At 39.1% G+C, this 27,507-nt stretch overlaps 1 protein-coding gene across 1 annotated transcript; it reads left to right on the top strand.

Moving 5' to 3' along the window:
• Positions 1-263: 263 nt before the first annotated feature.
• Positions 264-27,507, top strand: Abhd17b (abhydrolase domain containing 17B, depalmitoylase). The gene is made up of 4 exons (XM_057779603.1): positions 264-788; positions 20,466-20,935; positions 23,748-23,927; positions 25,979-27,507. The coding sequence occupies exons 2-4, from the start codon at positions 20,469-20,471 to the stop codon at positions 26,196-26,198; spliced, it is 867 nt and encodes a 288-aa protein (XP_057635586.1). The 5' UTR covers positions 264-788; positions 20,466-20,468; the 3' UTR covers positions 26,199-27,507.

Here is a 27,507-nt window from a genome sequence, read left to right as displayed (position 1 = left end):
TTCTACTCTTTCCGTCCCATCCCTCGGCTCGGCTCACGTGACTCATCACGGAGGTCACGCTCGGCGCTGCGCATCCTCGACCACCCCCACCCCTTTCGCGGAAAACCTTCCCCAGACCCGTGGAGCAAGTCCGGCTTTTCTTCGAATCTAGACTTCCCCCATTGGCCCGCACGCGGTTGTCCATCACGGCGGAGGGGCCGGCACCCTCCGTTCCTATTGGCTCTCCTTTTCCGCAGTTCCCGCCTCCTGCCGAACGCTCCCAGCCTGTCCGCGGCTCGGGAGCGTAGCGACTCGGCTGCGCGGTTTGTGATTGGTGGAGGGTGGGCGAGGCCGGGGAGCCTGCCCGCCTGCAGCCCGGAGCCCGGGTCAGCTTCGGCGCCCTCCTCCTCCTCCTCCAGTCAGTGACCAGCTCCAGCCGGGCCGCGCGCCGCTCGCCTCCCGCGTCCTTCCCGCTCCCGCTGCGGCCGCGCGCTCCGCCGCCTGGCGGGCTTCGGAAGCGCCGAGGAAGGCGGGCTGCGGACAAGCCAAGGCCGGTCCTGCGGTGCGGACGGCGACCACGGCCGCGCGACACCTCAGACCGGAGAGCCCCGGCGGCGGCCGCCCCTCGCGCCGGGGCCGTTAGTCAGCAGAACGCGAACGCGCGTGGAAGGCGGGGGGGTCACACGAAGCGCGCCCGGCCACCGCAGCGCTCGTCCGCGTCCTCGCCGGGCCGGGCCGCGCGCAGAGTCGGCGGCGGGCGGCGCCCCGCGGAGGACAGCGCGTCGGCGGCCGCGGCCGCCCAGCTGCAGGTGCGTGGGGCTGGGCTGCTGGGCCACCGGGAAGGGGGGGGGAGGTTCGCCGTTCTGCGCGGGGCGGGGACCAACAGGCCGGGAGGCTCCGGGGGAGCGGGGCTGCCGAGCGGAGACCGGCGCGTCCCGGGCCTCCTCTCCCTCCGGGAGGACCGCAGGATGGGGTCGGGCGCCGCTCCCCTTCCCTGGATCTGGGCCGCTCGTGGGCCCTCGCTCTCGGCTCTGTGTCCGTGTCCGGCCAGTCTCGATTTTAGATGGAGTCCTCCGGGAGCTTGAGCCGGAAAGTCCGCTCCGGCTGTCGCGGGCGCTGCTTTCTGTGGCTTGAACTTCGATCATCCGTGATTGAGAGCTCTCGGAGGTTGGATTTGAATTGAAAGTTGGGGAGTCCTGTTTGAAATTCTGTTTAATATTGAGCCGGGGGGAAAAAAAGTTGTGTTCAATTAGATTGTAGTGTGTGGAGGACGTTCTGAGGATTTAACCCCGGCTTCTTGTTTAAAACAAAAACAAACAAACAAACAAAAAAAAAAAACCCGAAAACGTTCAGAGCTTGAATCGAGGTGAGATTTCTATCAAAAGCAGAACATTTAGTTCTGTCATTGATGCTCTGCTTTAAGGCAAAATGAAGCAGATTTGGTAAGAATAACGGGGCACGGAAAGGGTGACCTTTAAATTTTACCTAGGAGCTTATGAAAGGTATTCTTTGTGCGGTATGTAGTGTTTGATCCCTAAGATAATTCATTGACATTTTTCAAGCCTTCAATCTATAAAAAGAATTTTGGACATCTTGGGCCAGCATTTGAAACTACCTACTAAGTCTTGAGTAGAAGCAAGTGCTTTTTGTGATGATATTCATTTGTTTATATTAGAGGGGATTTTTTCAGTAAACGAACATTTATTTTGTAGAGAATTTATATCCATACGTTTGGCGCATGAATTCAATTGGGTGATATACTTACACGGAGCCAATGCAGTATTTTGAACATCACCATTATTGTTGGTGTCCATATGTGTTACCGAAATTTGTTTTGGGAGAAGGGGCATTAGGAAAGGAAAACGGCGAATGCCATCGTGTTTTAAGTCGAAAATGGATAAAGTCTCTGTGCGCATTCATTACTGTTTCAGACCTGGGAGGAAGTAGCTAGCACCCTCACTCATACTTTGACCTCTCTTTTCTTCTACTCAAGTATTAATAAGGTTAATTGGCAAAAATAGGATTAGATAGATTTTCAGCAAGCTAGGAAGCTTTAAATTTGTCCCTTGGTGTACAATACCCTGGTTGATATGTGGCTTGATTTCCTAAGCACCATCACCCGTTTTGTATGTGAGTGAAATGGCCATTGAAAAAGCAGGGTCTCCCCCATCCCCAACACATAACAATCATCACAAAGTTCTAGGACAAAATGATGGTTTTAGTAGTTTAATAAATGCAGTAGAATGAAGCCATTGGTGTCGTGTTCTGCCACCTGATTGGTCTATAACTCCAAGCATGCTGTTCTAGTCTGAATCAGTGTCTACATTAGTAATATAAAACTAATAAAATGTGCCGCCTGCTTAGGTAGAGCACTTGTTGCTCTTGCAGAGGACCTGTGTTCCCTTCCCGGGACCCACATGGTGGCTCACAACCATTGCTAACTCCAGTTTCAGGAAATGTGTCTTCTGATCTCCATGAACACCAGACCTGGTGCGTATATAAACAGACAAAACATCCATACACATAAAAAAAAAATCTGAATTTCTTTTTAATTTAAAAACGTTCCACCTGCTCAGTTTATAAGAGAAGAGTTACTAATTGATAGACTTTTGTGTTTGTATTGGTATTCTAACAAGTGTTAACAAGGAAATTTAGGGTTTATTAACTTTGTTGGTATATTTACCAGTAAATTTCACTTCTACACTAACTTTGATTTTTCTTTTCTTTTCTTTTTTTTTTTTTTTTGGTTTCTCGAGACAGGGTTTCTCTGTAGCTTTGGAGCCTGTCCTGGAACTCCCTTTGTAGACCAGGCTGGCCTCGAACTCCTGCCTCTGCCTCCCGAGTGCTGGGATTAAAGGCGTGCACCACCACCACCCGGCTTGATTTTTCTTATAATTCTCAAAATAACATATCCTTTTCCTACCCTGTTAGGGATCTCTCATTTACATTACCTTGTCTGTCTCAGACTTGTGAGTTGGGAAAATGGCTTTCTGGCTTTTACAGATTTAGTAAAGACTAGAGAAATTAATTGCTTAAATTGCCTAAAGTTAGACAGTAGGAACTGAGACTTGAACCCCAGTCTTTTGACTTTTCCTCAGTCCTTGGTGTTGAAGCAGTCTTCCATACTATGTCTGTACCCAACAGTTTTTCTTTAGACTCTGTAAAGTGACGATATAGCAGTATAAGTGTGGTGGCATAAAATCTGAAAATCCACGTGCCGTTCATCTAATTGAAGAAACATAACAGCAAATCAAAAGCATCCTTTCCCTATATCTTATAAATTTTCCCAAGTCCTATAATCCTTCTCCTACTTCAACCATTAATCTTAAATTGTCATGTCTCCTTGCTGTCAGTGTTTTATATAAACAGCATCTAGATCTCCGAACGTGTGTGTGTACACATAATTTTGATGATCTTAAGTTTCTTTAAGCATGATGTTTATATCTTCCTGTAGCTTGTTTTCTCGATTTGACCAAAGTTCATCCATATTTTTCCAAGTATTTCTGCTTTGTTTTCACTGCTTTATCATATAAATGTTCTATGGCCAACTATGTGTTCAACAGCAGTTTCAAAATTATTTTGCTTAGTGATGTCCATGGTGTCTTTATGTATACTCTGGCATTTGCACAAGGAAATAGCTCAGCACGGTTTTCTGAAACAGTCTCCCTGTCCTTAAAAAGCCAAGACAGGGAGACCTTAAGTTGGCCTTCAAGTTGAGATCCTCAGTCTCCCCAGTGCTGGGATTGGAGGCTAATACCACCACTAGCAGCTTATCTCCCTATATATGTATTTAAGTGTGTATCCAAGACATCTCCAGCTCTTAGTTCTTGACCCTGTACCCTCTTTTATTAAAAAATTCCTTGAAGTTTTTTAGAACTGATCTTAGTAAAATACCAAAATAATTTAAGAAACATATTTCATGGGTCAATACTAGAACAGCTACACTCAAGTTTTGCTCATATGGACAGCATCAGAATCCCCCAGGAGTTTGTTATGTCTGTAGTGCCTCAGGCCCTATTCCACTGGCTCGGATGCAGAAGATTAATGGGATTGCAGTGTCCCCATTAAAGCCTAGGAAGTACTGTTAGATTGAGGAACTCTGCCCCAGTAGTTGAGTTGGTAGCATCGCTGTCAGCACAGTTGCTTCCGCTGCCCATTCTGATTGTTCTGCTGAGTTGCCTTCAGATACCAAAAGCAGCACTGTTGCAGACAAGTGACTTTTATAAAATAACAAACTTAACTCTCTGCCCCAAGGGTTTCAGTTGCTGTGAAGAGACACCATGACCATGGCAACTCTTATAAAAGAAAACATTTAATTGGGTGCTTACAGTTCAGAGGTTCAGACCATTATCATCATGGTGGCATGCAGGAAGACATGGTGCTGGAAAAAGAGCTGAGAGATTTATATCTTGATACACAGGCAGCGGAAAGTGAACTGAGATACTGGGCATGGCTGAAGCATATATGAGACCTCAAAGCCCGCCTCCACAATAACACTTCCTCCAAAAAGGCCATATCTACTCAAACAAAACCCACCGCTCAGTGGTGCCACTACCTCTGAGCTTATGAGGGCCACTTACTTTCAAACCACCATACTCCCCTTAAAGTTTAAGGAAAACCAAATAAAGTCTTCCCTTTCCACACAAGATAAATTATTTAATTTCATCATCTGTGTTAAAACAATATAACTAGACAGTAAGTACACTTTTAGAAATACAGGTAGTACCTTGGAAGTAATTCTGGTTTTGCTCCCTCTTCTCCCTGTAAAGAGCCATTAAAACTCACAGGACTTGGAGCAGCATTATCTTTTTCTGGTTTGTTTTGATTTGGTTTCATTGGAGAGGTGTAGAGTCAGGGACTCATTGTGTATCCTCTACTGGCCTTGAACTACTGATCCTCTCACAAAGTCAGCTACAGAATTATCTTCATACAGGGAAGGTACCTGGGTTCTCCCTGGCTTTTGGGTAAATGGTGCCTCATTCATTATACTTGAAGGCCATCAGTAAGAAAGATTACCCTCGTGCATAAATCTTAGTAATAGATTGCTAAACCACAGGATAGTGGTTGCTTGTGCCAGTAATGGATGCGATAGGTTTTTCCATCTTAATTAATACTTTAGATTTACTAGTTTTTGGAGGATGAAATGGTACTTTAATTCCAGTTTCATTCGCATCTCCAGTTATTTGTATTATTGGCAATAGTTTGATTTATTAGTTGGCCTTATGTATTCTTTTTCTGTTTGCTCAATTTTACTTTATTTTCTGCATAACAGATTGGGGTTTTAAAGGGTTTTAAAGATACCTTCTTCCATCTTTATATTTTGAATGTTATTTTACTAGTACTTTTTAATTTAATAATTTCATTTATTTAATGTTTTGAAGCAGCGTCTTCATTTTGAATATTATTTTACTAATTTTTAATTTAAATAATTTCATTTATCTAATGTTTTGAAGCAGCGTCTTACTCTGAATCCTGGGCTGGCCTCAGATCAGTAGCAGTAGCAGCAGTCTTTTGATTTAGCCTACCAAGTGCTGGGATTGGCTCCATGTCTGATTGAGAATTTATTTTAATGTCAAATTTATCATATTTTCGTGTTTTCACACTTAGATCTTGTGGTGGTTGGTGTTGTCAGCTTATCAGAATATAGACTCTGGCCATGCCTGTGGGGAGCATTTTGGTTGTTAATTGATACTGGAGCACCCATCCTGCTCACAAGTGAGAGCATTCTCTGGGCAGGGCCTTGGGTCACAGCGAGGGAACTAAGCACCTGTGTGTTTACCTCTGCTTTCTGCTCCTGAATGAATGCAGTGTAACCAGCTGCTTTAAGATCATGACATTTTGACTCCCCACCATGATAAATGGATGGATGACTGTGAGCCAGAATTCACTTTCTCCCTTTAGTTGCTTTTGTCAACATTACTTTTATCACAAAAAAGATCTGGAAGTCACGTGAATTTTTTTCTGTAAATTTCTGAATTCTCCTTATGAATTGAATGTATTCATTGAAAGATTCTGCCTTTTTAATGAATTGACTATTTTAGTGTTAATGTTCTCTGTTGACCTTATAGTGATGATCATTGTATTTAGTTAGTATCCCTATATCGAAAATTAAAATTTGGCAACTCTTGGACAGGAGATACGACATGAATTTGGGTCCAAGCACCTACATTGTGTGGCTAACAACTGCCTGTAACTCCAGCTCCAGGGAATCTGACACCTTTTTCTGGTTTCCACAGGCACCGTATGTGCATGGACACAAACATGTACACATCAACACAGGATAATAAAACTTTAAAGAATAATAAAATTAGATGACTTGTCATTGCAGAATTTTTTTAAGAGGGAGAAATTCTTGGAATCTGCAACCATTCCTTTAGAGTACAGGTTGAACATCCCTAAAATTTAAACTCTGAAATGCCCAACTTTCTTGAGTATTGGCATAATGGTCAAAAATTTCAGATTTTTGGAGCGTTTTAGGATTTCTGACTTTCAAGTTAGGAATGCTCAGCTAGTAAAAATCTAAGAAAAATATTTCAAATATGTTTCTGTCTTCCTCACTTCACATGGTATGCTCAAGCTGTACGCGGAATTTTATGTTCCATCTGGGCTGACATTCAGTTTCTAGATGCATAGAACATGGCAGGGACTTTTGTCACTGATCAGTATCCAGATCCTTCTCATTTCACAATCAGCTTTACATTTTTTTCGTCTTTTTTTTAAATTTTGGTTTGGGGTTTTTTTTGTTTTTTGTTTTAATAAAACAATTCTAGTCTCTAGTAGAATAAGATGTTACAGTAAATTAAAATATTTAAATGTAAGTTGGCTCAGATATAGGGCCTATTTTGTTTCCTTGGGAACTATAAAAAAAAAGTTTAAACAAATTCTTCTGGGCAGCTTAAAAGGAAAAATGAGAGTGTGTCCACTGCACTGTTCACTGTTGTAGGATTGATTTTGGTGGTGGAGGGAGGCTCATGAGCAAAATAAATAAAGCTGCCTAACTTTTTCCTAGAACTTAGCTTAGCATCTTGGAGAGGATCATTGTTAATATGTATAACAAATAAAATGTCTCAATGTTCGAAAGTGATAGACATTGCAGAACAAGTAGAAGACAGTTGAGGAGAGTATAGGAAGCAATTGGGCCTACTAAATAGGTAGTCATGCTAGGTTTCATTGAACAGGGGAGAATGAGACAAGTCATGCCATCAGCGAAGGAATCAGCTATACAGGTTATTAGCAGATCCAGTAAGAGTGGGCAGAAGAGTCTTGGTAATAGGCCTGTGTGAGCCGGGCGGTGGTGGCGCACGCCTTTAATCCCAGCACTTGGGAGGCAGAGGCAGGCGGATCTCTGTGAGTTCGAGGTCTACAAGAGCTAGTTCCAGGACAGGCTCCATAACCACAGGGAAACCCTGTCTCGAAAAATCAAAAAAAAAAAAAAAAAAAATAGGCCTGTGTGCCTGGCTCTCCCACTTTGAAATTGTGTGAGCTTAGAAAAATTAATTAACTTAAAAACAGTCTCAGTTTTCTCATGTATAGAAGTATGGCAATATAAGAAAAGTATTATTAAGATTAAGAGATAAGTAAAAGGATCCGCCCCTCACTTTATTCTCATGTGGAACTGTACTTTGTTTTCATAGTGTATGTCACAGCTTGTAATTATCTGCATCATGGTTTGATAAAGTTTATCTCACCCTTCTGAAATATTGATGGGAAGAACCAGTCTGTGCAGCACTGACTGTTCCATCTATTTACAATCACAGACAACCTGTAAACCTTTTTGCGAATTTGGAAGTTACCTCTTACAGATTTGTTGAGAGTGTCTGTGTTTATATGGTCTTTTGAATAAGAGCTTCAGGCTGTGTTGCAGGCACTAGCTCATTAATCATCAATATGTGATGAAAGCAGTAGGTATGCTTCATCCTGCACTTTAAAACGTCTGATACTGCTGAATCACATAGTGACAAAAGCAAAGCAAATTTGGATCACATTGAGTCATTTTTCTAGCCCCCCCCCCACTTTCTACAATATTGCTAAAATTCACAGAAAAGCAAAATTATATAAGCTATAAATCATTAGATTTAGCCTTTGGAAATAACATCAAAACATGAAGTTAATATTATAGTTATGATTTCATTTTCAACTTTTCCTTTATAGAGCTCCTCAAAATATTTGAGAAGTATTAGAAATAATCATAGAGTAGCAATATATTGTCTGTAGGGCTAAAGAATTCTTTTTAGTATGGCTTCGTTGGGGAGTTTCAGATTTATTTTGAGGATACACAGTCACATGAAATGATCGGAATTAGAAAATACAGAGATGGGGATGTATCTCATTGAAAGAAGTCTTGACTGGTTATGACAGGGCCCTAGATACAAGTCCCAGCACTGGGGGGGGGGGGCCACACATTTACTGTAGATCAGGATAAAGAATTAAAGGATTGAGACAGCCACATTGCTTTGTTCTAGTCAATCACTATAGGACAAAACAAAGTATATGCCTCCAGGAACAACCAAAAAAAACAAAAAACAAAAAAACGGAAGGCTGTTTATCAGTCAGTTGTAATAAACTTGGCATCTGAGTTTAGAGTGTCCTTCAGTGTGCTTTGAAAACTGAGATAATTTGACACAGTTTGTGTAATAACCTCCAAAGTATTCTGTCCCCAGATTGTGACCTAGATTTTGTTTCTGATTAATAACTTATACAGTATACAGATAACCATGTGTGTGTGTGTGTGTGTGCACATAGGTATTTAAAAAAAGTTGATAGTTTGTATCTGAAATAATACAGTGTACCTTTGGGGAAGTGGGGACCTCTGGCTGTTTATCTCAAGCTTGCCTTAACTCTTCCTCTCTCAGATACCCAAATAGCTGGTTACATTTTGTTCACCCATTTTACAGTAAAGTTACATTTTGTTTAGAGCTTTTTAAGAGACTTCAGTACGTCTGTTATTACTTAAATGTTTAGAGCAAGAAAGTAGTATTAGTGAGAACTTCTTGTTCTTAAAGGGCATTTCAATATAAACCACTAGGATATTAGCATCATCATTTTATCTATTAAGCACCATAAAAATATTTGTTTAATAAAATGGAAATACGAAACTCAAAGTGAAGCTATAACTGAAGAGAAGATCTAAACCACATAGCATGGGCATAGCACAGTTCAAGGGAGATTTTTATTTTCCCTTGAGAAAGAAATAAACCTTACATAAGCTTTGATGGGGGGAGTAAAGTTCTTATTTGGAGGGAAATGATAGGGAAGATTTTATCAGTAGATTATGCACAGTATATGCAAATGCATAGAAGCAAAAGCATGTCTATTTCCCAAGATCAGCATGATTGGGAGAATAAAGAGTAGAAAAATAAAAGAGTAGCCGCCAGAATGTAGTGGGGGGGGGGGTCCTATGGGCATCCTAAAGAATTTAGGCTTATTCATGAGGGCCTACAGGCCTATTGAAAAATGTAAATAGGAAAGTGACATCACATGGTGAGAATGCAGAGTATTGATTAGATAGATATATGGTAGAAATTGTACCGTATTTTTATAATGCCTGCTGGAAAATAGTTAAGACATGGCTGAGGATTGATGGAGGATACAAGGGAAAAAAGGGTTGGCCTAATGTGGCAGAAAGTACAAGGAGCCAAATACAGACTGAAATGGAAATATTAGAAAAATCTTAAGATTAGATAGGTATTTAGTGTTCAGAGCCCTGAGTTTAGCCAAGCATGGGACTTATTCCTGTAACCCTAGCAGAATTGTTTGAGGCTAGCCAGGTTGGGGTATAGCTTTTGTGGGGAAGGGAATCAAGAGTCTGAATGAAATGTAAAGATAGAAGACAAAAGACCAATCTGAAAAATAAAAACTTGCAATGACTTCAGAAATTGAGGTTGAAGATTAGCTTTAAGAAGGAAGGAAAGAACAATAGTTACATACTCCAAACTGATATGTTAAAGTTAAGTAAAAACTCATTGTATTTTGGTACTGTAAGAGGTTAATAAAAGAAATATTAAATCATATTTTTTAGGCACACCTGTGTTTTTGTGTGTAAAAAGTCTTTGTTTATAAACAGAAGAAATAAACACCAGGAGAAGAAAGACAGCAGAAATTGATGTGCAGATTCTATGACTGGTTAGTGGGGATCTCTGATCATTATGAGTGAAACTTCCTGAGGAAAAAAAAAGACAGTCATGATTTGATTAATTTCTGATATTTAGACTTTAATCTTCCCAGCAAAGTTGCAGTTCACAGTTGAAAAAACTTGAGGCACTAAGAAGTTGATTGCCTGAAGTCACACACACACACACACACACACACACACACACACACGGTCACTAAGGTAGACTTGAATGTGTATGTGTCTAGTTCCAGAGGCCAGGCCCCAGATTAAAACCTGATGTATTAGGACCGTTTTGTTTTGTTTTGTTGCTTTGGCTGTCGTAGAACCTGATTAATAGACCAGGCTGGCCTTGAACTCAAAAATCCACCTGCCTCTCCCTCCTGAGTGCTGGGATTAAAGGTACACACCATCACCATCTTTTGAGACCAGTTTCTTTACTAAAAGTGTCAAACCTGATCACGGGAGCTGCATTCTGAAAACTCACATGTCCCAATCTCGATATGGATACTGGGGCACATGCATATTCACATAAATACACAACTATGTGAACACATAAATGAGTGTAATTTAAAATAATTTTAGTTGAAAAAAAGATGAAGCTGTTTACGTTTTGTCTAGTAAAATCACTTCAAAGAAATAAAAACAACACCTATTAGCATTGCTTAATTTTTTATAAAATGTTTTGATTTTCTCAAATATTTAACATTATAAAAGTAGGAGAAACAACTTCAGAATAGAAAGCATCCAATTAAATAAAAATGTATTTGCCTTAAAATTGATATACACTCCCCGTTTCTAAACCTGACTGCCTTTAAAAAAATAGCTAATATTGGTAACTATGCCCATAATCCCAGCACTGAAAAGGCTTAGGTCGAAGATCCTGAGCTTGAGGTCAGCCTGGGCTACATTAGCAAGACTCTGCCTCTGATGAAATAAGTAAATAATTTATATTCATATTAAATTTATGTGACATATCTAATTTATCTGTAACTGCTTTTGTTTTGCCAAAGAATGGTGAAAGCTTTACCACAAACTAGCACTATCTTCAAACCACCACTGCCCAGAAATAGGAAATGCTATTATGAAATAGCAATTCTGTGTGCAAAAGCATAGTACATTACTGTTTCTAAATAAAATACAGGGCTAGAGAGATGGCTTAGAGATTAAGAGCACTGAATGCTCTTCCAGAGGACCCGGGTTCAATTCCCAGTAACCATATGGTGGCTCACAACCATCTATAATGAGATTATCCCCTCTTCTGGCATGCAAGCAGAATGCTATATAATAAATAATCTTTTTTAAAAAAACATTAAGGCTGAAGATTTTATTGTGTTCATAAAAATGGTTCTATTGCTGTGATTCTATTTTTTGATTGAGGGGAGGAGGCTGTTCTGGAACTCACTGTGTATAGGGTAGCCTGGACTCAGAGTTATGCCTACCTCTGCCTCCCGAGTGCTGGAATTAAATGGGACTAAAGGTGTATGCCACCACACCTGACTCTTCTGTTAATTGTGTTCTTTTTTAAACTGCAGGAAAAAAAAAATAACAACTCTTAACTGTTCCTTCTCATTCTGTCTTTGAAAAGAACTTGGATTCTTGGCAACAGTCATTTTTTTAGTTAGGCTACTCTGGTTGAGGTTTCTAGTAGCTAAAACTGACCACCTTGAGTAAATGACAAGGAAAGACACTTCTAAAGTTAAATTTACAGCTATCATGGTATTTGGGGCATCAGTTAATAATGCATAAACTAAGGGACGTGTGCTATCCCTAGGGTTGCATGAATAAATTGCTTGGTTTTTTTTCAAGTACCCCCAGCTATTTAAAAATGAATACTTCAGCGAGATCAATCTTGCCTGTTAGCGCACATTTCAAAGTTATTACATCATCTCAAAAACTCTTAAACATAGAGGTATGCGTAATTTTTTGCCAACTCAGAGCTTTAAATTATCTCTTCAAGGACCAAGCTGACCAAAATGGCAACACACTCACACACACACACACACACACACACACACACACACCTAATTAGCTGGAAGCATGTCCTGTCTTGGAAGGAAAAGAATTTGTCTGGGATATATATATATATATATCCCAAGATGACCTGAAATGCAAGATCCACATGTTTCTGTTTTCCAAGTGCTTAGTTACAGGCACACTTAGAACCCTTGATCTTGACTTTTCCCCACCATCCAAATGACATTTTTATTATTATTTTTAGGTGTATATGTATGGTGTTGAGAGGGGTACCATAGCATGCTAATTGAGATCAGGTGACATCTTTGTGGAGATGATTCTCTTCCTTCCACCTTTATATGAGTTGCAGGCGTTGAACTCTGGTCATCAAGCTTGTACAGCAAACCCTTTACCCATTTAGTCATCTTATTGTCTTCTCCCCATAAATAGCACATTGTTTATTTAAAGATTTATTTTTTATTATCTTTATAAGTTCTGTGTAAATGTGAAGGGAATATGTGCATGTGAGTGTCAGGTGCCCATGTAGGCCAGCCAGACATGTCAGTTCTCCCTGGAGCTGGAGTTACAGGCAATTGTGAACCATCCAATGAGAATTCTGGGACTAGAACTCAGGTCCTCTTTTAAGTGCCTTATGTGCTGTTAAACCGTTGAGCCATCTCTCCAGTCCCTCATCCACATGACACTCTCTTGATAAGTTTTATTGTATTTTAAATTGTGTTTTTATGTGCTAGTATCTGTGAGTGTGTACATGTGAAAGCAGGTGCCTGCGGAAATCAGAGACATTGAATGCCATGAAACTAGAGTTCAAAGCAGCTGGAAGCCACCTGACCTAAGTGCTGGGAACTCAACTCAGGTTTTCTGCAAGAACAGTACAAGCTCTTTAACTATTAAGCCATCTCTCCAGTGCCTCAAATGAAACTTTTTAAGGACTTTGCAACCTTATGCAGGAACATATGGCACAGTTTGAGGGATAGAATATATAGTTAGTAGTGTTAGGACTATAATTGATGAATTGATATAGAATTGGTATTTATATGCTGTAGTTAATGGATTTAATCAAGTAATATATGTCTATTTAGCAATAAACACCTTATCCTAATAGTAATTCTCACCTCAGTGGTCTGTTCACTTGATTGCCTCCCTGATTTTAAACATTCAGAAATACATAGAGTACAATGTAGATAAAAACAAAATCCAGTGGTACCAGTTTTCATAAAAAATTTTAGCCACAAATATGTATATAATATATATATTCCATTATATGTATATAATAGAACTCTGATTCAAAACAACAAAATAACCTTCCTGAAAACCTACTTGGCATTATCCCAACTTATACTATGTGTAGTCTTTGTAATATGGTAACTGACTTCATGGAATAAACACAATCTAAAAGGCATAGACCCTGGACTGGAGAGATGGCTCAGCCATGAAGAGTACATAATGCCCTTGCAGAAGACCAGTTTAGTTCTGAGCACCAGTGTCAGGTGTCTCACACCTGTCTTTTAAGTTCAGATCCAGGGGATTTTGATGCTCATACACAACCACATAATTAAAAATAACAAACAAGTTATAGATATACAGATATTAATGAAGCCCACGGATAAATATATGTCAGGAATCGCAATGTTTAAGAACATATGTGAACCCTGTAAACTACAACAGTAAAGAAAGTGTCAGGTTGGATTAAGAGGTGATCTAATCCCAATTTATAGAAGACCTTTGAGAACCTGTACAGAGTTCGATTTTATTAGAAGTATAGAGGGAAGCTATCAAGTTGGGTTTTGTTTTTTGTTTTTTGTTTTTTGTTTTTTTTCAAGACAAGGTTTCTCTGTGTAGCATTAGCTGTTCTGTAGACCAGGCTGGCCATGAACTCAAAGATTCTAATGATGTGGGAGAGTCTTCTGTTTTGTGTTGATTTCATTGGTTAATAAAGAGACTGCCTTGGCCCTTTAATAGGACAGAAAATTAGGTAGGCGAAGTAGACTGAACAGAATGCTGGGAGAAAGAAGCCGAGTCAGGCAGTCGCCATGATTCTCCTCTCTGAGGCAGACGCAGCTTAAGAATCTCCCTGGTAAGCCAGCAGCTCGTGGTGCTACATAGATTATTAGAAATGGGTGAATCAAGATGTGAGAATTAGCCAATAAGAGGCTGGAACTAATGGGCCAGGCAGTGTTCAAAAGAATACAGTTTCCGTGTAATTATTTTGGGTAAAGCTAGCTGTGCAGAGCTGGGCGGGAACGTAGCCCACCGCAGCTCCCACTACATTCTAAAGGCCCCACTCAAAGTGTTTTTAAAGCACAGAGTTCATTACTTTTAAGCTGTCTAAAAAAGAAAGTATAGGTTCAGATTTAGAGGACTTATGAGAAGAAATTCACATTCACTGTCTAAAAGGTTTTCATTTGTTATGTATATTTTTATTTGTTACTTCTTTTATCTTTTAATCCTTTTCTCAAAACCAGAAACTACAGAAGAGTAGAAAAGATAATACCAGTGCAAATCAGATCTTTTCTTAATGGCTGTATTCTCCTTAACAATTACAGCATCTCTTTCAGCACATGCCTTGGCTATAACATTAAGATTGCCAGTATTTGTTTCTTCTTCAAAATAACCATGCAGCTAGTCAATATTAAGCTGTCTAGGAATTTCCCTGAAATGTTAGTCTATAACCCTGGGCAGTTCTTAAGACATGGGCAGAAAGTAGCAGCATATTTTACTAAACTATCACAGAATGTCTTTAGTCCAATTGCCAGCATTGCCCAGCTTTTGAGCTGTGCCTCCACAGTCTGGGTAACTCTTAGCATTACTGTCTTCTGAGCTCCTACTATGGTGACTCATTAGGCTCTTCTTGCAGCATTTAGCCACTTTTCTTGTCCACAGTGTCACAGCAGTAACCCACTCCCTGGTACCGACTTCTGTATTAGTTACTTGTTTATTGCTGTGATAAAACTCATAACTCATGCAACTTAACAAGATTTATTTGCACTGACAGGTACCAGTGGGTTAGAGCCCATGATGGTGGAGTGGGGGCATAGCAGCAGGATGCTGAGGGCTCACATCTTGAATCACAAGCACAAAGCAGAAAGAGCAAACTCAGAATGGGTCAAGTCTTTAAGCTCTCAATGCCTACCTACTTCTTCTGACCACATCACACCTCCCCAGACCTCCCCAAATCATGCCATCAATGAGAACCAAGCATTTAAATCCTCAAGATAAGGTGAACATCTCATTCAAATCACCCCACCCTTGTTGCCATACTTGGCCAACAGTTTAGAACACTTTGTTGGCCTCTGTCAACTCTAGCTTAAATAATTTTTAGAACTTTACTAGTAGTCATTTCTTTAAAAAATAAAAACAGTATATTTGCTGTGTTATCACTGCTTGTTCTTTTTTTTGTTTGTTTGTTTGTTTGTTTGTTTGTTTGTTTTGTTTTGTTTTTTGAGACAGGGTTTCTCTGTAGCTTTGGTGCCTGTCCTAGAACTAGCTCTTGTAGACCAGACTGGTCTTGAACTCACAGAGATCCGCCTGCCTCTGCCTCCCGAGTGCTGGGATTAAAGGCATGTGCCACCACCGCCCGGCTCACTGCTTGTTCTTATTTGCCTTGTTTTAAAGGGGGACTATAAAACAAAGTCTTAAATTTAAGTGTTGTGAAGTTATTTACAGTAACATTTAACATTACATTAGTCTACACGTTGTTGCTCTACTTAAATCTTGAAGTAATGCCATATTTAAATATAGAACCAATTCTGGCTATGCAAAATGTGCCTACTAGTGCAATGCTGACAAGTCTTGGTGGGGTAGCCAAATCCTTTCTATTTTGATTTGAGGTATGTTCCACCTTAAAATTCTATCTAGTACTGTAAAGCTTATGACTGGAGAGGTCATAGATGGCCCTATGGGGCAAGCTACTACTTCTCTTTCTTGTAATTGAACATTTTTGTACCTATTTAAATGTCTTCCAAACATTTATATTTGTGCCCATAGATTAGTTAGTGGAGCTGCCAGCTCTTGTCAGAGATGCTTTTTGTTTGTTTTCAAAAACAGGGTCTCACTATCTAGGACTGGCTGTCCTGACCTCAAACTTGCAGATATCTGCCTCCTAAGTCCTGGGTTTAAAGGTGTATCCCACTAAGCCTGGCATGACATTTTTCTTTTTGGAATGATGAGCAGTAACTGCACATACTCACACTGGTCGAAGTGATGAAAATAAGTGACTGTTGAATGCTGAACCTAAGTGGAACATCGATGCAATCTTCTTCCACAGCTAGGGAGTATTATGCAACACTTATCTCCCTGGCATGACATGACTATTGGCCAAAAAGGGAAGAAAAAGAAAGATCAGTGGATGGAGGTTCTCCATACTTGTTTTTATAAAAAGCAGACTTTTGAAAGTAAGATTCAATGAATGATAGCTCACTTCTGAGAGATGTACAATACATTTACTCATTTGGATGGGACATGAGCCTTAGGCATGTGAGTTATACTGAAGTTATAACTTCTTGAAGTCCAGATCTAAGAATACCTCCCTGATGGCAGCCTGTGAAACCCCTAAGTATACTGTTGAAGTTGTGGGTAGATAAAGGTTCAAACTTGTAAGCAGTAGGATGTAATCATGGGACTGATGTCTACACAGAGAGCCCTGCACTCACCAAAAGATAGTAAAGGGAGGAACATAAATACATGCTGCTCAAGCCTCTCCCACGCCTCCAGGCTAGATTTCCTGTGTAACATGTATGTGGTTATCTGCTTACTCTCACTAATGGTAGCTTTGGACAGTGATGTCTCACTCTCACTCTTGCATCAGCACTAATTCTGTAAAACTTCCCAGTGCTCAGGAATAAGCCTGCCCCTGGCTTACAATGTTCAGAAGAAGTTCTTTTCCAGGTAGAAAGTGTAACAATCATTAAAAAAGAAAGTACCTTTTTCAGTTACAAAGCACACCAGGACTAATGGATCCAGAGATTTTACACTGATGACTAGCCTTCCACCTAACTAGTTAGTGTACGTAACCAGACAGCCAGTGTGTCTGGTTCTGGGTCTAATGCCTTCTGTTACTTACTCTCTTGTCTACGTGTAAAATCAGGACAGAGGAGTTTTTGTATACTTTGAGCATGGATCTGAGATTGATTTAAAATTTCAGGCCCCAAAACTAAAGGTAATGTCTTGGAGAAAGACAGCACAACAGATAGAAAGCAGCTGAGCAGAATCCAGAAATGTTAAACTAGAGCAAGAAGGTTCAAAAGAAAGTAAAATGTAGAGTCCTGAGATAAGGCCGTGAGATGGGCTCAAGGACTGGAAGCTGGATCAGCTTCAAAGTTGGTTTCAGTGCCACTGTCACCTCTCCCCAAGCTCTGCTAAACATGTACAAGCAGTGTCCAAGCTTTTATAGAAACAGATCATTTGGGTGATAGAACTTCAGTTAACACTCCTTACTGTGGCAGCTTAGTTTAAATTTCAGATACTGTTCACCTCTTATTAACAAACATCCATTTCGTTTGCTCAGTACTGGAGTAGGTGGATTCAAAAAGACTTTTTTCTGGTGTCTTCATCTGCCCATTCCTGTCACGAAACTTGAGTATTTTTGTGGGTATGACAGGAGGTGCATGCTCATTTGGATGCTGATTTGATTTGGCACTGGCAGGTCTGGTCAGCAAACCCCAAAAATCCTCCTCTCCTCCTCCCCAGCACTGGGATTACAAGGGCATGCCACACTATCACACCCACATTTTTAGTTGACTTCTAGCTCAAGAAGGAATTAAGATCATGACAAGTGCTTTACTGAGCCAACTCCCCAGCCCAGGCATTAATTTTTATAATCAAAATGTCCATGTGTTTTGGTTTAGCTTGGTGGTAGAGCGCTTACTCCTTATGCATCCAAATAGAATATTAAGCATCAAAACTAATGGTAGGAAGGCATAGCATGGGTTAAGATAGGCTAACCTGGGCTGCATTGTTAGACTATATTTTATTTGAGTTGGGGTCTCACTGTCTGTAGACTAGGCTAGCCTTGAACTCAGGTCTATTTTAAGATATCTAAGGATGTGTACATCAGAGTGTATGCCTCTAGAAAGGGAAATAAGGATGGTATAGAAAACAGGACAGTCTGCCAGGGAGGAGGAAATTGGAAGTGTCTTGAAAAGACAAGGTCACCTCAATGTTAGATTGTCTTAGTTAAGGTTTCTCTTGTGTATAAACACTGCGACCATAAGCAATTTACAAGATTTATTTCATTTTACAGCTTTTAGTCCATCATCCAGGGAAGTCAGGGCAAGAGCCTAGAAGCAGGAACCGATAGAGGAGTACTCCTTACTGGCTTGCATGCACTTTATGGTTTGCTCATTTTCTCTCTTTTTAAATTGTATCTTAAGGACAGACATATATAAGTTTATGTTAATGGCATAAGTGCTTCTTAGTTCCTTATTTTTTGTTCACCTAATACTCAACAGTCATGCATTAGCACTTTGGCCATTATGAATCTGTGTATTAACTACAGAAGTGACTTCTGGCCAAAATCCAGAGCAGCACTAATTTATGAGTAGTAGCAAGAACGAAGTTTTCAGGTCAGTTACACTTGATTTCTTTGTGTCCTACAACAACCAATAGCTCATATGAAGTTATCCCATGCCTGGCACTGAGATTTTCATTTAATAACAACCATGCTTTCTGCAGGGAGTATTGTCCAGCATGCAGGGTTCCTTTGTTCAAACTCATTTTAATTGTATTTTTTAAATTAGCTTAGAAGTAAGGTAATGCATTTCCAGAGAACAATTTCACGCATCTTTAGTTTTGGGGCCTGTCCCTTCACTATTACTTCTGCTTAAACTTTTAGCCCCTAATATCAACACATACACACATGCATAATACATGCATTCTGTCCCCTTGCCCATTAAGGCTTCGTCTTACCCACAATAGGCCCTTTCTAGCTTCTTGACCTCTACAGATAATCCATATTAAGCATACAAATAAAAACCTCAAAGCTTTCAGCCATATGAGAGAAAATGTGTGACATTTGTCTTGCTAAACCTTATTTGTTTCGCCTAATATGATGTCCTCCAGTTGTATCCCAATTCCTGAAAATTTTATAATTTCATTTTTCTTTAGAGATGATTAGAATTCCATTGTGTGTATGTAGCATTTTCATTACCCATTCATTAACCGATAAACGTAAAGAATAGTTCCCTTCCCTAGTTATTGTAAATAGAGTGGCAGTGAGCATGGATGTGCAAAGAGGATTTGAATCCGTTGGGTAGATGTCCAGGAGAGGAATAAATTGATTATATTTGTATTTAACTTTCTGGAAAACCTCCGCAAGTATGTCCATAGGGGCTAGACCAATTTACATTTTGTGTATACGCATTTCCCTTTCCCTACCTTCTAACCAGCATCTGCTGTCGCTTGTTTTCTTGATGATACCCATTCTGACTAGGTTAAAGTGTAATCTTGGAGTAATTTTAATTTTCACTTCCCAGATAGCTAATGATGTTGAAATTTTTTAATGTATAGCTGTTTCTCTTTCATTCTCCATTTTAATAATATCTGCATTAAAGTTTTCTTTTTTCTCTGTGCTTATTTGTCATTGTAATTTGAATTCCCTTGAATTTTATGTGAACCATAAATTATAAACTGAAATAATAGGTTTGTGATGTGAAAGGATTGTACCACTTAGTTGAGCTACTTCAAGGACTCAAAACCCTATTTCTGAGTGAATATAACAGGGCCTAGTGTCTTACCCTGGCTCACTTGTGCACATCTCTTTTTTCAAACTGATATACTAGGTGTGGCTTACTGGCAAGGTTCCAGGTGACAGCTTGTGTCTTTCTCCTCTGGAAGCTCCATGGCTTCTCCTGACTCTGCCTTTATTCTCCCAGCATTCAGTTTAGTTTTACTTATATTCTGCCCAGTGCAGGCCAGTGCAAATTCTTTATTCATTAACCAATAAAAGCAAGACATTGACAGAAGGACTTCCCACACCAACAAGGTTCTTTTTTGAGTATGAAGATATAAACATAAATACATACACATGTCACACATACTGCCAACAGTAGTGTCTCCAAATGCTCTTGTTTATTGACCTTCCTGTGGGATTCTGAGAGTTTTTGTCAAGTTACTAGAAATTACCAGCTAACCTAACCACACCTTCTATCTTGTTTGGAGAAATTCTTAAATGTTTTTATTAAGTAGGATAATCACTTCTTTTAGAAATGTACAGTATTTAAGTCTGTCTATTTCCAGCAATGTTTTACATCACTCCAGAATTTAAAGTATTTCTAGAACAATGTCAGCAAATATATTTGGGAGGGTTCTTGATTACAATTAATAGACATTGACTACCAATAATAGTTATTCATGTGCAGAGTCCACATTGAATTATTAAAATATTTCTTGTCTTTTTCTTTTTCAGAAGATGAATAATCTTTCATTTAGCGAGCTATGTTGCCTCTTCTGTTGTCCACCTTGCCCAGGAAAAATTGCTTCAAAGTTAGCATTTTTGCCACCTGACCCAACATACACTCTGATGTGTGATGAAAGTGGAAGCCGCTGGACTTTACACCTGTCAGAAAGAGCGGACTGGCAGTATTCTTCCAGAGAAAAAGATGCTATTGAGTGTTTCATGACGAGAACCAGTAAAGGCAATAGAATCGCTTGTATGTTTGTACGTTGTTCACCCAGTGCTAAATATACCTTACTCTTCTCACATGGAAATGCTGTTGATCTTGGTCAGATGAGCAGCTTTTACATAGGTCTGGGGTCCCGAATTAACTGTAATATATTCTCATACGATTACTCTGGATACGGTGCTAGTTCTGGAAAACCAACAGAGAAGAACCTATATGCAGATGTTGAAGCTGCCTGGCTGGCTCTTCGGACAAGGTAATGGTTATGGGGATCACTGTACCCTGACAGTGGTTAAGTTAAGCAGAATGGAAAGCATTTTTGACATACTTGCTTTGAATTACAATATGAGGCTATTTGCAGTATATATAGATTAACTATATAAACTAATATATATATACACTAAATATACAAACTAACTATATATATAAAGTATTAAACTAACAGTTTGAAATTTCGTATAATGGCCAAAGCAGTCTTTAAAATAGCTGATTTATATGTGGATGTCAGTGCCTATGTGAATGTTTGCTGTTTTTGTTTGTTTGTGTTTTTTGTTTGTTTGCTTTGTATTTTTTTTCAAGATAGGGTTTCTCCGTGTGGCCCTGGCTGTCCTGGAACTCACTGTGTAGATCAGATTGGCCTCAAACTCACAGAGATCGCCTGCCTATGCCACCTTAGTGCTGGGATTAAAGGAATGCACTACTATGTCTGGCTTAATCTTTTTAATAAATCCAAATTCCAGTATTATTGAAGAACAGGAACTGAATTAAACCCTTAAATAATTCCACATACTAAAAAGTATTAAGAGAGTTTTGTATTATCTGTCATGTTGAACTGTATCTTAGTGGGGTTTCTATTGCTGTGAATAAACACCATGACCACAGCAACTCTTATAAAGGAAAACATTTAATTGGGGCCAGCTTACAGTTTCAGAGGTTTAGTCCATTATCATCATGGAAGGCAACATGCAGAGAAGCATGGTGCTGGAGAAGGAGCTGAGAGTTCTACATATTGATCTATAGGCAACAGCAAGTGAACTGTACCAGTGGGCATGGCTTGAGCATATATGAGACCTCAAAACCTGCCTCCATAGTGACACACTTTCTCTAACAAGGCTATACCTCCTAATAGTGGCACTCCCTATGGGCCAAGCATTCAAATACATGAGTCTTTGGGGACCATACCTTTTCAAAGCACCACAAACTGAAAATACAGTGGAATTGCTAGTAGTGTAAGTAGTCTTGGGAAATTGACAGGCTTCTAAGCCTGTTTCTTTGTCTATTTAATGAAGAGGTTGTGGTGAATGGCACCCAAGATCCTGTCCAGTTCTAGAAATTGACCCTCAAATTAGAATAGGCCTGCCTTGAATTTCTTCTGTCATTTTGCAAGTTTAACACATCTTTAGTATATCCTTAAAGTAGTTCAATACATGTATGTTAAAATACTTTTTATTCTATTCTTATATAGTATAATTTAAGTAACCAAGAAAACGGAAATACAATATGAACTTTTTCATACAATATGATCTTTTTAAGAAAATTGAGAATCTCTAATAGTAGATTCTGACTTTCTGGTGGGTGGGTCAGCAGGGTCAAAAATGGGTGTGGTTGTCTATACAATCTTCTCCCACAAGCTTCAGTCTCTGTGATTTCATGGAAAGACTAATGGAAGTCAGTATATCTGCGCTAAGTACAGGTTTACTATCAATTTACTGTGGTTTTGAATATCTGATCATTGAGCAGCTTAAGTAGACTGAGTGATCTCTAAAGTTTTTTTTAACTCGTTATTCTCAAATTGTTACTGCCTAACTAGAAGCTCTTGATTCTTGCTCGTCTTGAGTTTTGATATTGCTGACTTTAACCCCAGACCTACAATTGCTATGTGCAGTGTTGTTAGTCAGCTGACGACAATAGTATGGTCTCGAGATGTGCTGATGTTACAGATGCTCATCCTCCCAGCTTCTTGGCTACTGGGAGCTTTCCTGGGTTTAAGTAGTATGTCAAGTCAGGAATAGGTAAGTCCACCTCTGGTGGTACCCTTTGTACTTGTGGAGGACAGATTGAAGAAGCTGTGGAGAGGTATCTCATTGCCTGAATAGTAAAGGACACAGGAAGAGCTCCTGGTGAATGGTCAGATTCTCAAAAATCCCCCTGACCTCTCCAAAGGACTAGACACCGCTATCCAAGTCACTCCTAGCTGCCAGAAACGACCACTCTGCCTTGTAAGTGGAACAGCATAGAAAAAATCTCTGTAACCTTTAGCCCTACATTCATCAGCTCCCATGGCACCTCATCTACACCTGAAGTAGTTTATGGTTGAAACAACTACATTATAAACAAGTAACACCTCACTTCCTGGAGCATCTTAGATAGCCAGCCAATTTTTATGGAGTCAGTGAGTTCACATACTTAAATCTATAGTGCTGTCAAATGGAATAAAGTGACTTTCTTAAGAGTTTTCGCACATATTCTATTCCTAACTAAACAATGCCATTTGGAACTCTAGGTCATTTGATTATGTTTGTACGTTCTGGTGTATCTCTGTGAATAACCATAGGGAGATTTCAAGAAATACTCTAATTTGATCTTGACAAAAAGTCTAAGTTCTGTATTTTTTCCATACTATACCTTTATGCAGCATCTCATTAGTATGACCAGTTTAGAAAATCACACAGCCTGCTCTTGATGTACAGAGAAACCAAAAACATCTGTTTATTAGATAGAAAATAAAATCTCACACTAAATAACACTAAATATTAACCATTAGACCATTGAAATATGAGTGGCACAATATATTCCAAACCTTAAATTACTAAAATACAACAAATGACTTAATTTTCTTTCATTAAATTGAAGTTTTAAAAGACCTTAGAAGTTACTTTCCTAAAAGATTAGAATTGAGCATGAACTAATCCAGAGTATAGAACTTATTATAACATTGAAAATGATGGCTAAGAAATTTAAATTTTTAAATATAAATTGGCATTGTCTCATTATGAGACTTTCTGTAGCAAATCTTTAGAATAATGGAATATTTCTAACTATATCTTTCAAACTTGCGAATTTCTTAGATACGGCATCCGCCCTGAAAATGTGATTATTTATGGCCAGAGCATCGGAACGGTACCATCTGTGGATCTTGCTGCTCGGTATGAGAGTGCTGCTGTTATTCTTCATTCTCCTTTGACCTCAGGAATGCGAGTTGCTTTCCCTGATACCAAGAAGACCTACTGTTTTGATGCATTCCCAAAGTAAGTTCGATATTCAAAATCATTCCATTCTAAGAACCTTATAGTAAGGTATATCACTGAGCTTCTGCTTCATGTATTGATTGCATAGAAATTATGGGAAGCTAGCTTGAAGAGAGTATTAGCACATGACTTATAAAAAAAAAGATTAAATGTTCGAGAATGAAATGGTGGCCTTAGATCTTCAGCAGCAGCATGAATGCTGGAAAGAGAACGAATTTCCGAATGTAAATTAACAGTCAGCAGCAGGTAGGATTCTACAAAGAACAACTTGACTAAGCCCCAGGCTGGAGTAAGTACTGCTGTACTACATAGTATCAAATAGATTTGAAAAAAGGACTGCTTCTTGCTTTCCAAGGCAAAGAGTGGTTGCCACCTGCCTTCATCTATGGAAAAAAGTTAATGGCCTATTTTTCTCAAGGACAGGGAGAAGGCAAGAAGTTGGAAAGCTGGCACTTTTCATTGGCTCTCCTTTCCTCTGTTGGCAGGAATACAAAGGATATTTTTGTGAATGGGAAGCCAGAAGCCAAGTCATCACTTGGTTCTTTAGCAGAAGAGCAGAAGTTATTTCAAAAAAACAGTATTCAGTGTTGGACTAGAGAGATGTTACAAACATGAGGACCTGAGTTCTTTCCCTAAATTCCATTTTTAATTAAAAAAACAAACAAAAAGATACTGGTGCTCGCAAGTAAATCAGTTAGTATCAGAGCTGGTGAGGGGTCGGAAATAGAAATTCCCGGGGACTCCTGGGCCACTGAACATAGTCTGTTTAGCTGAATGATGGGAGTTACAAAGTTGGTCGGGTGACACATAACCCACTTTTTCCGTTTTTTTCATGATTGGCATACCTAGATACTTCCCAGAAATAACCTAGTTGAAAAAGAAAATACACTGTTAACTCCTCTATGGTGGACATTTCTGCATTGTTTTATTGGGAAATGGAGTCTTGAGAGTACAGAGATTGCTTGGCAGTTTCACTGAGTAATAAGATTCCATCTTACTTAATAGTTAAATTGTTTTTCTCTGTTGTCCAGATTGGAGGGGGAAGGGTTGCAGAAAACTTGTTTGTAAGATTGCCACTGCATAGTTTCTCCTCTCAAGTTGCCTTTCTAAAATTCTGTTTGCTTTGGTCTCTATCATACATTTGAGGTGTGTTCTCTTCAGTATCTGATCATTCTTGGCTAAGTACTCTTATTTAAGAGAGGAGAACCAAAGAGCTACTCTGATACACTTGTGCAAAGAAAACTGTGGAACTCTACCTTGGATGAGGAAGCCTGCCAGCCAACATTCTCAGAAGCCAAGCAAGCCCCACAGAGCCAGCCTTTTATGTGTTGTGTGACTGTGGTGACTCTCCCCTAAGCTAGAGCACTGCATCTACAGACCTTTCAAAGTTGAAGGAAGAAAGTTACTCAGCTTTTCTAAGAAGTCTGGGAAAGAGGGACCTTATTGTATTTTAAACAGACATTGAAGGATTCCTTCATGTTTCAGTTCCTCCCCCCATCTCCATGGCAATGCCTTGGCCCTCTGGGGTATTTCAATTGTAACTTGCTTCTTCACTTTGCCTCCTGTTTACTTTACATTGTGGTTTTACCTGTCGTTTTAATCGGTTGTTTTACACATTCATCTGCTTTCTAGCTTCAAGCCTTTTTACATTAATAGTCTCCCTGTTTTTTGTTAGTTTATAACCTTAAACCAAAACAAAAACAAAAATATTGTGCTTGAATTTTAGTAACTGATAGCAGGGAATGAAATTAGAGGAGTCAGGTGTCATCCTTGGTTCGTTTCTTGAAAGCTAGGGAAAAGTCAGCACTGTAGGAAGGTGTTTCGGGGTGAGGGTGGTCCTGAGTGACTCAATCAGAACAAGTGTGCAGAGATGACTCCTCCACCCCTGGGAGTGCATAGAAAGGGTGGGTGGCTGGGTCCTGCTCAGCCCTAAGTGGCTTCCATCCCTAAAGCTGATCTGTATGCTTGTAATGTTCTAACACAAGATACTTGCTTTCCTTTTTATATAGTTCATTGATTTTTTTTTACTTCCTTTCTCTTTTTCTCTCCAGTATTGACAAAATCTCTAAGATAACCTCTCCAGTATTAATAATTCATGGGACTGAAGATGAAGTCATTGACTTTTCGCATGGCCTCGCATTATTTGAGCGTTGCCAAAGACCTGTGGAGCCTCTGTGGGTTGAAGGGGCAGGACACAATGATGTGGAGCTTTACGGACAATACCTTGAGAGGTTAAAACAGTTTGTGTCACAGGAACTGGTAAATTTGTAAACTACTCTGTAAATTTGCATACTGGGTTTTCTTTTCTTGCTGAACTGCACTCCTTGGTAAATAACTTAAAACCTGAAGGTTTTGTTTACAAATCATGTATGTTGCCTTCATAACTGTACAGGTAATGATTTGTTAACAGACTTAATGAAGGTTTTAATTACCAGAACTAGAAACTGGAAATAGCAGTATCATGCAGTCAGGCTGTGTAATTTATATTTTTTTCTGTGAATTTTTTTTAAACATCAAGATGAGTACTGTATGAAATTTTAATTCTTTAAAATCAAATGCTGTAAAAGTATTGCCAAATGCTTTTCCATATCAAAAGCAAATTTATAAATATTTTTAAACATCTCAGTGTACTAAATATCCTGGTATACAAATGTAATATTCTTTCAAAAAGCTGTATATCTAAAGCAATTTAAGTACTCAGAATAAACTGTAAAAATTAAAACTGTATGAAAACACCCAAGTTAACTAGAGTTGACCTGACCTATACTCTGTTGTACAGAGATAGAGGCTTAAATGGTTATTTTATTGTAAAAATACATTGACTTTTCTGTAGTCTCCTATTATAGTACACGATCCTTTAAAAAAAAATGAAGTCTTAATTTTTATGCCATCTGTTAACTTACCAGCTGTTCATCGTGTAAATGAGAAGTCCTGATGGCGCTGAATCTTAGCGAGTTTTGATTTATGTTTGGTACTGTGAGACAACTACTTAAGATTTTCGTTCAGTTATTTAAAAGACATTTAGGGCCTCAAGAATGATTTTGTATGCAATGTTGTTTTAGATTTTGACTAATTAGAATTGTAGTAGTCTTCCTTATATGAATACTTGAAACTCCATTAGTTGTAGTCTTCAAGACTACAGCCAGACTGGCTGTTTGGTCCCTTTCCACCTTCACTGTTTTTAAGAGTAGGGCCTGTTCTTTTGGGTTACTATTTGAGAATGTCATGGGTTCACTCCTGAATACAGTGGATAAGAAAACATGTCTTACATTTTATATTAACAAGTAGAGTAAAAAATAAATAAAGCTCACACACAAAAACTAAGTTGCCTTTCCTTGAATGAATCTTGCCTGAATAAATGAAAGTAAAATAAAAATTAAACTAATGGTATGTAGTCTAATTTGTAATGAATGAGAATTGAAATAATACACACTGTGGATATGTTTTTAAGGCCTTATGTAGTTTTAATTGTTCTGCTTGTTCTGTGGTTATGTCTAAGACTATAGTATATGATTCTTCAAAGTATATCAAGTATTGTGAATGCTTTGGTTCCGATATGTCAAATTAACAGTAAAACAGC

The sequence above is a fragment of the Chionomys nivalis genome, chromosome 8 (genome assembly GCF_950005125.1).
Source record: "Chionomys nivalis chromosome 8, mChiNiv1.1, whole genome shotgun sequence".
Classification (NCBI taxonomy): domain Eukaryota; kingdom Metazoa; phylum Chordata; class Mammalia; order Rodentia; family Cricetidae; genus Chionomys; species Chionomys nivalis.
This window is presented reverse-complemented; position numbering and strand designations above follow the sequence as displayed.

What these genes read in the sequence shown, in the direction of transcription:
- Abhd17b (XM_057779603.1), top strand. Translation starts at nt 20,469, where the DNA reads ATGAATAATCTTTCATTTAGCGAGCTATGTTGCCTCTTCTGTTGTCCA. An exon ending in TGGCTGGCTCTTCGGACAAG is followed by an intron (nt 20,936 to 23,747) that starts GTAATGGTTATG and finishes CGAATTTCTTAG; the next exon opens with ATACGGCATCCGCCCTGAAA. An exon ending in TGTTTTGATGCATTCCCAAA is followed by an intron (nt 23,928 to 25,978) that starts GTAAGTTCGATA and finishes TTTTCTCTCCAG; the next exon opens with TATTGACAAAATCTCTAAGA.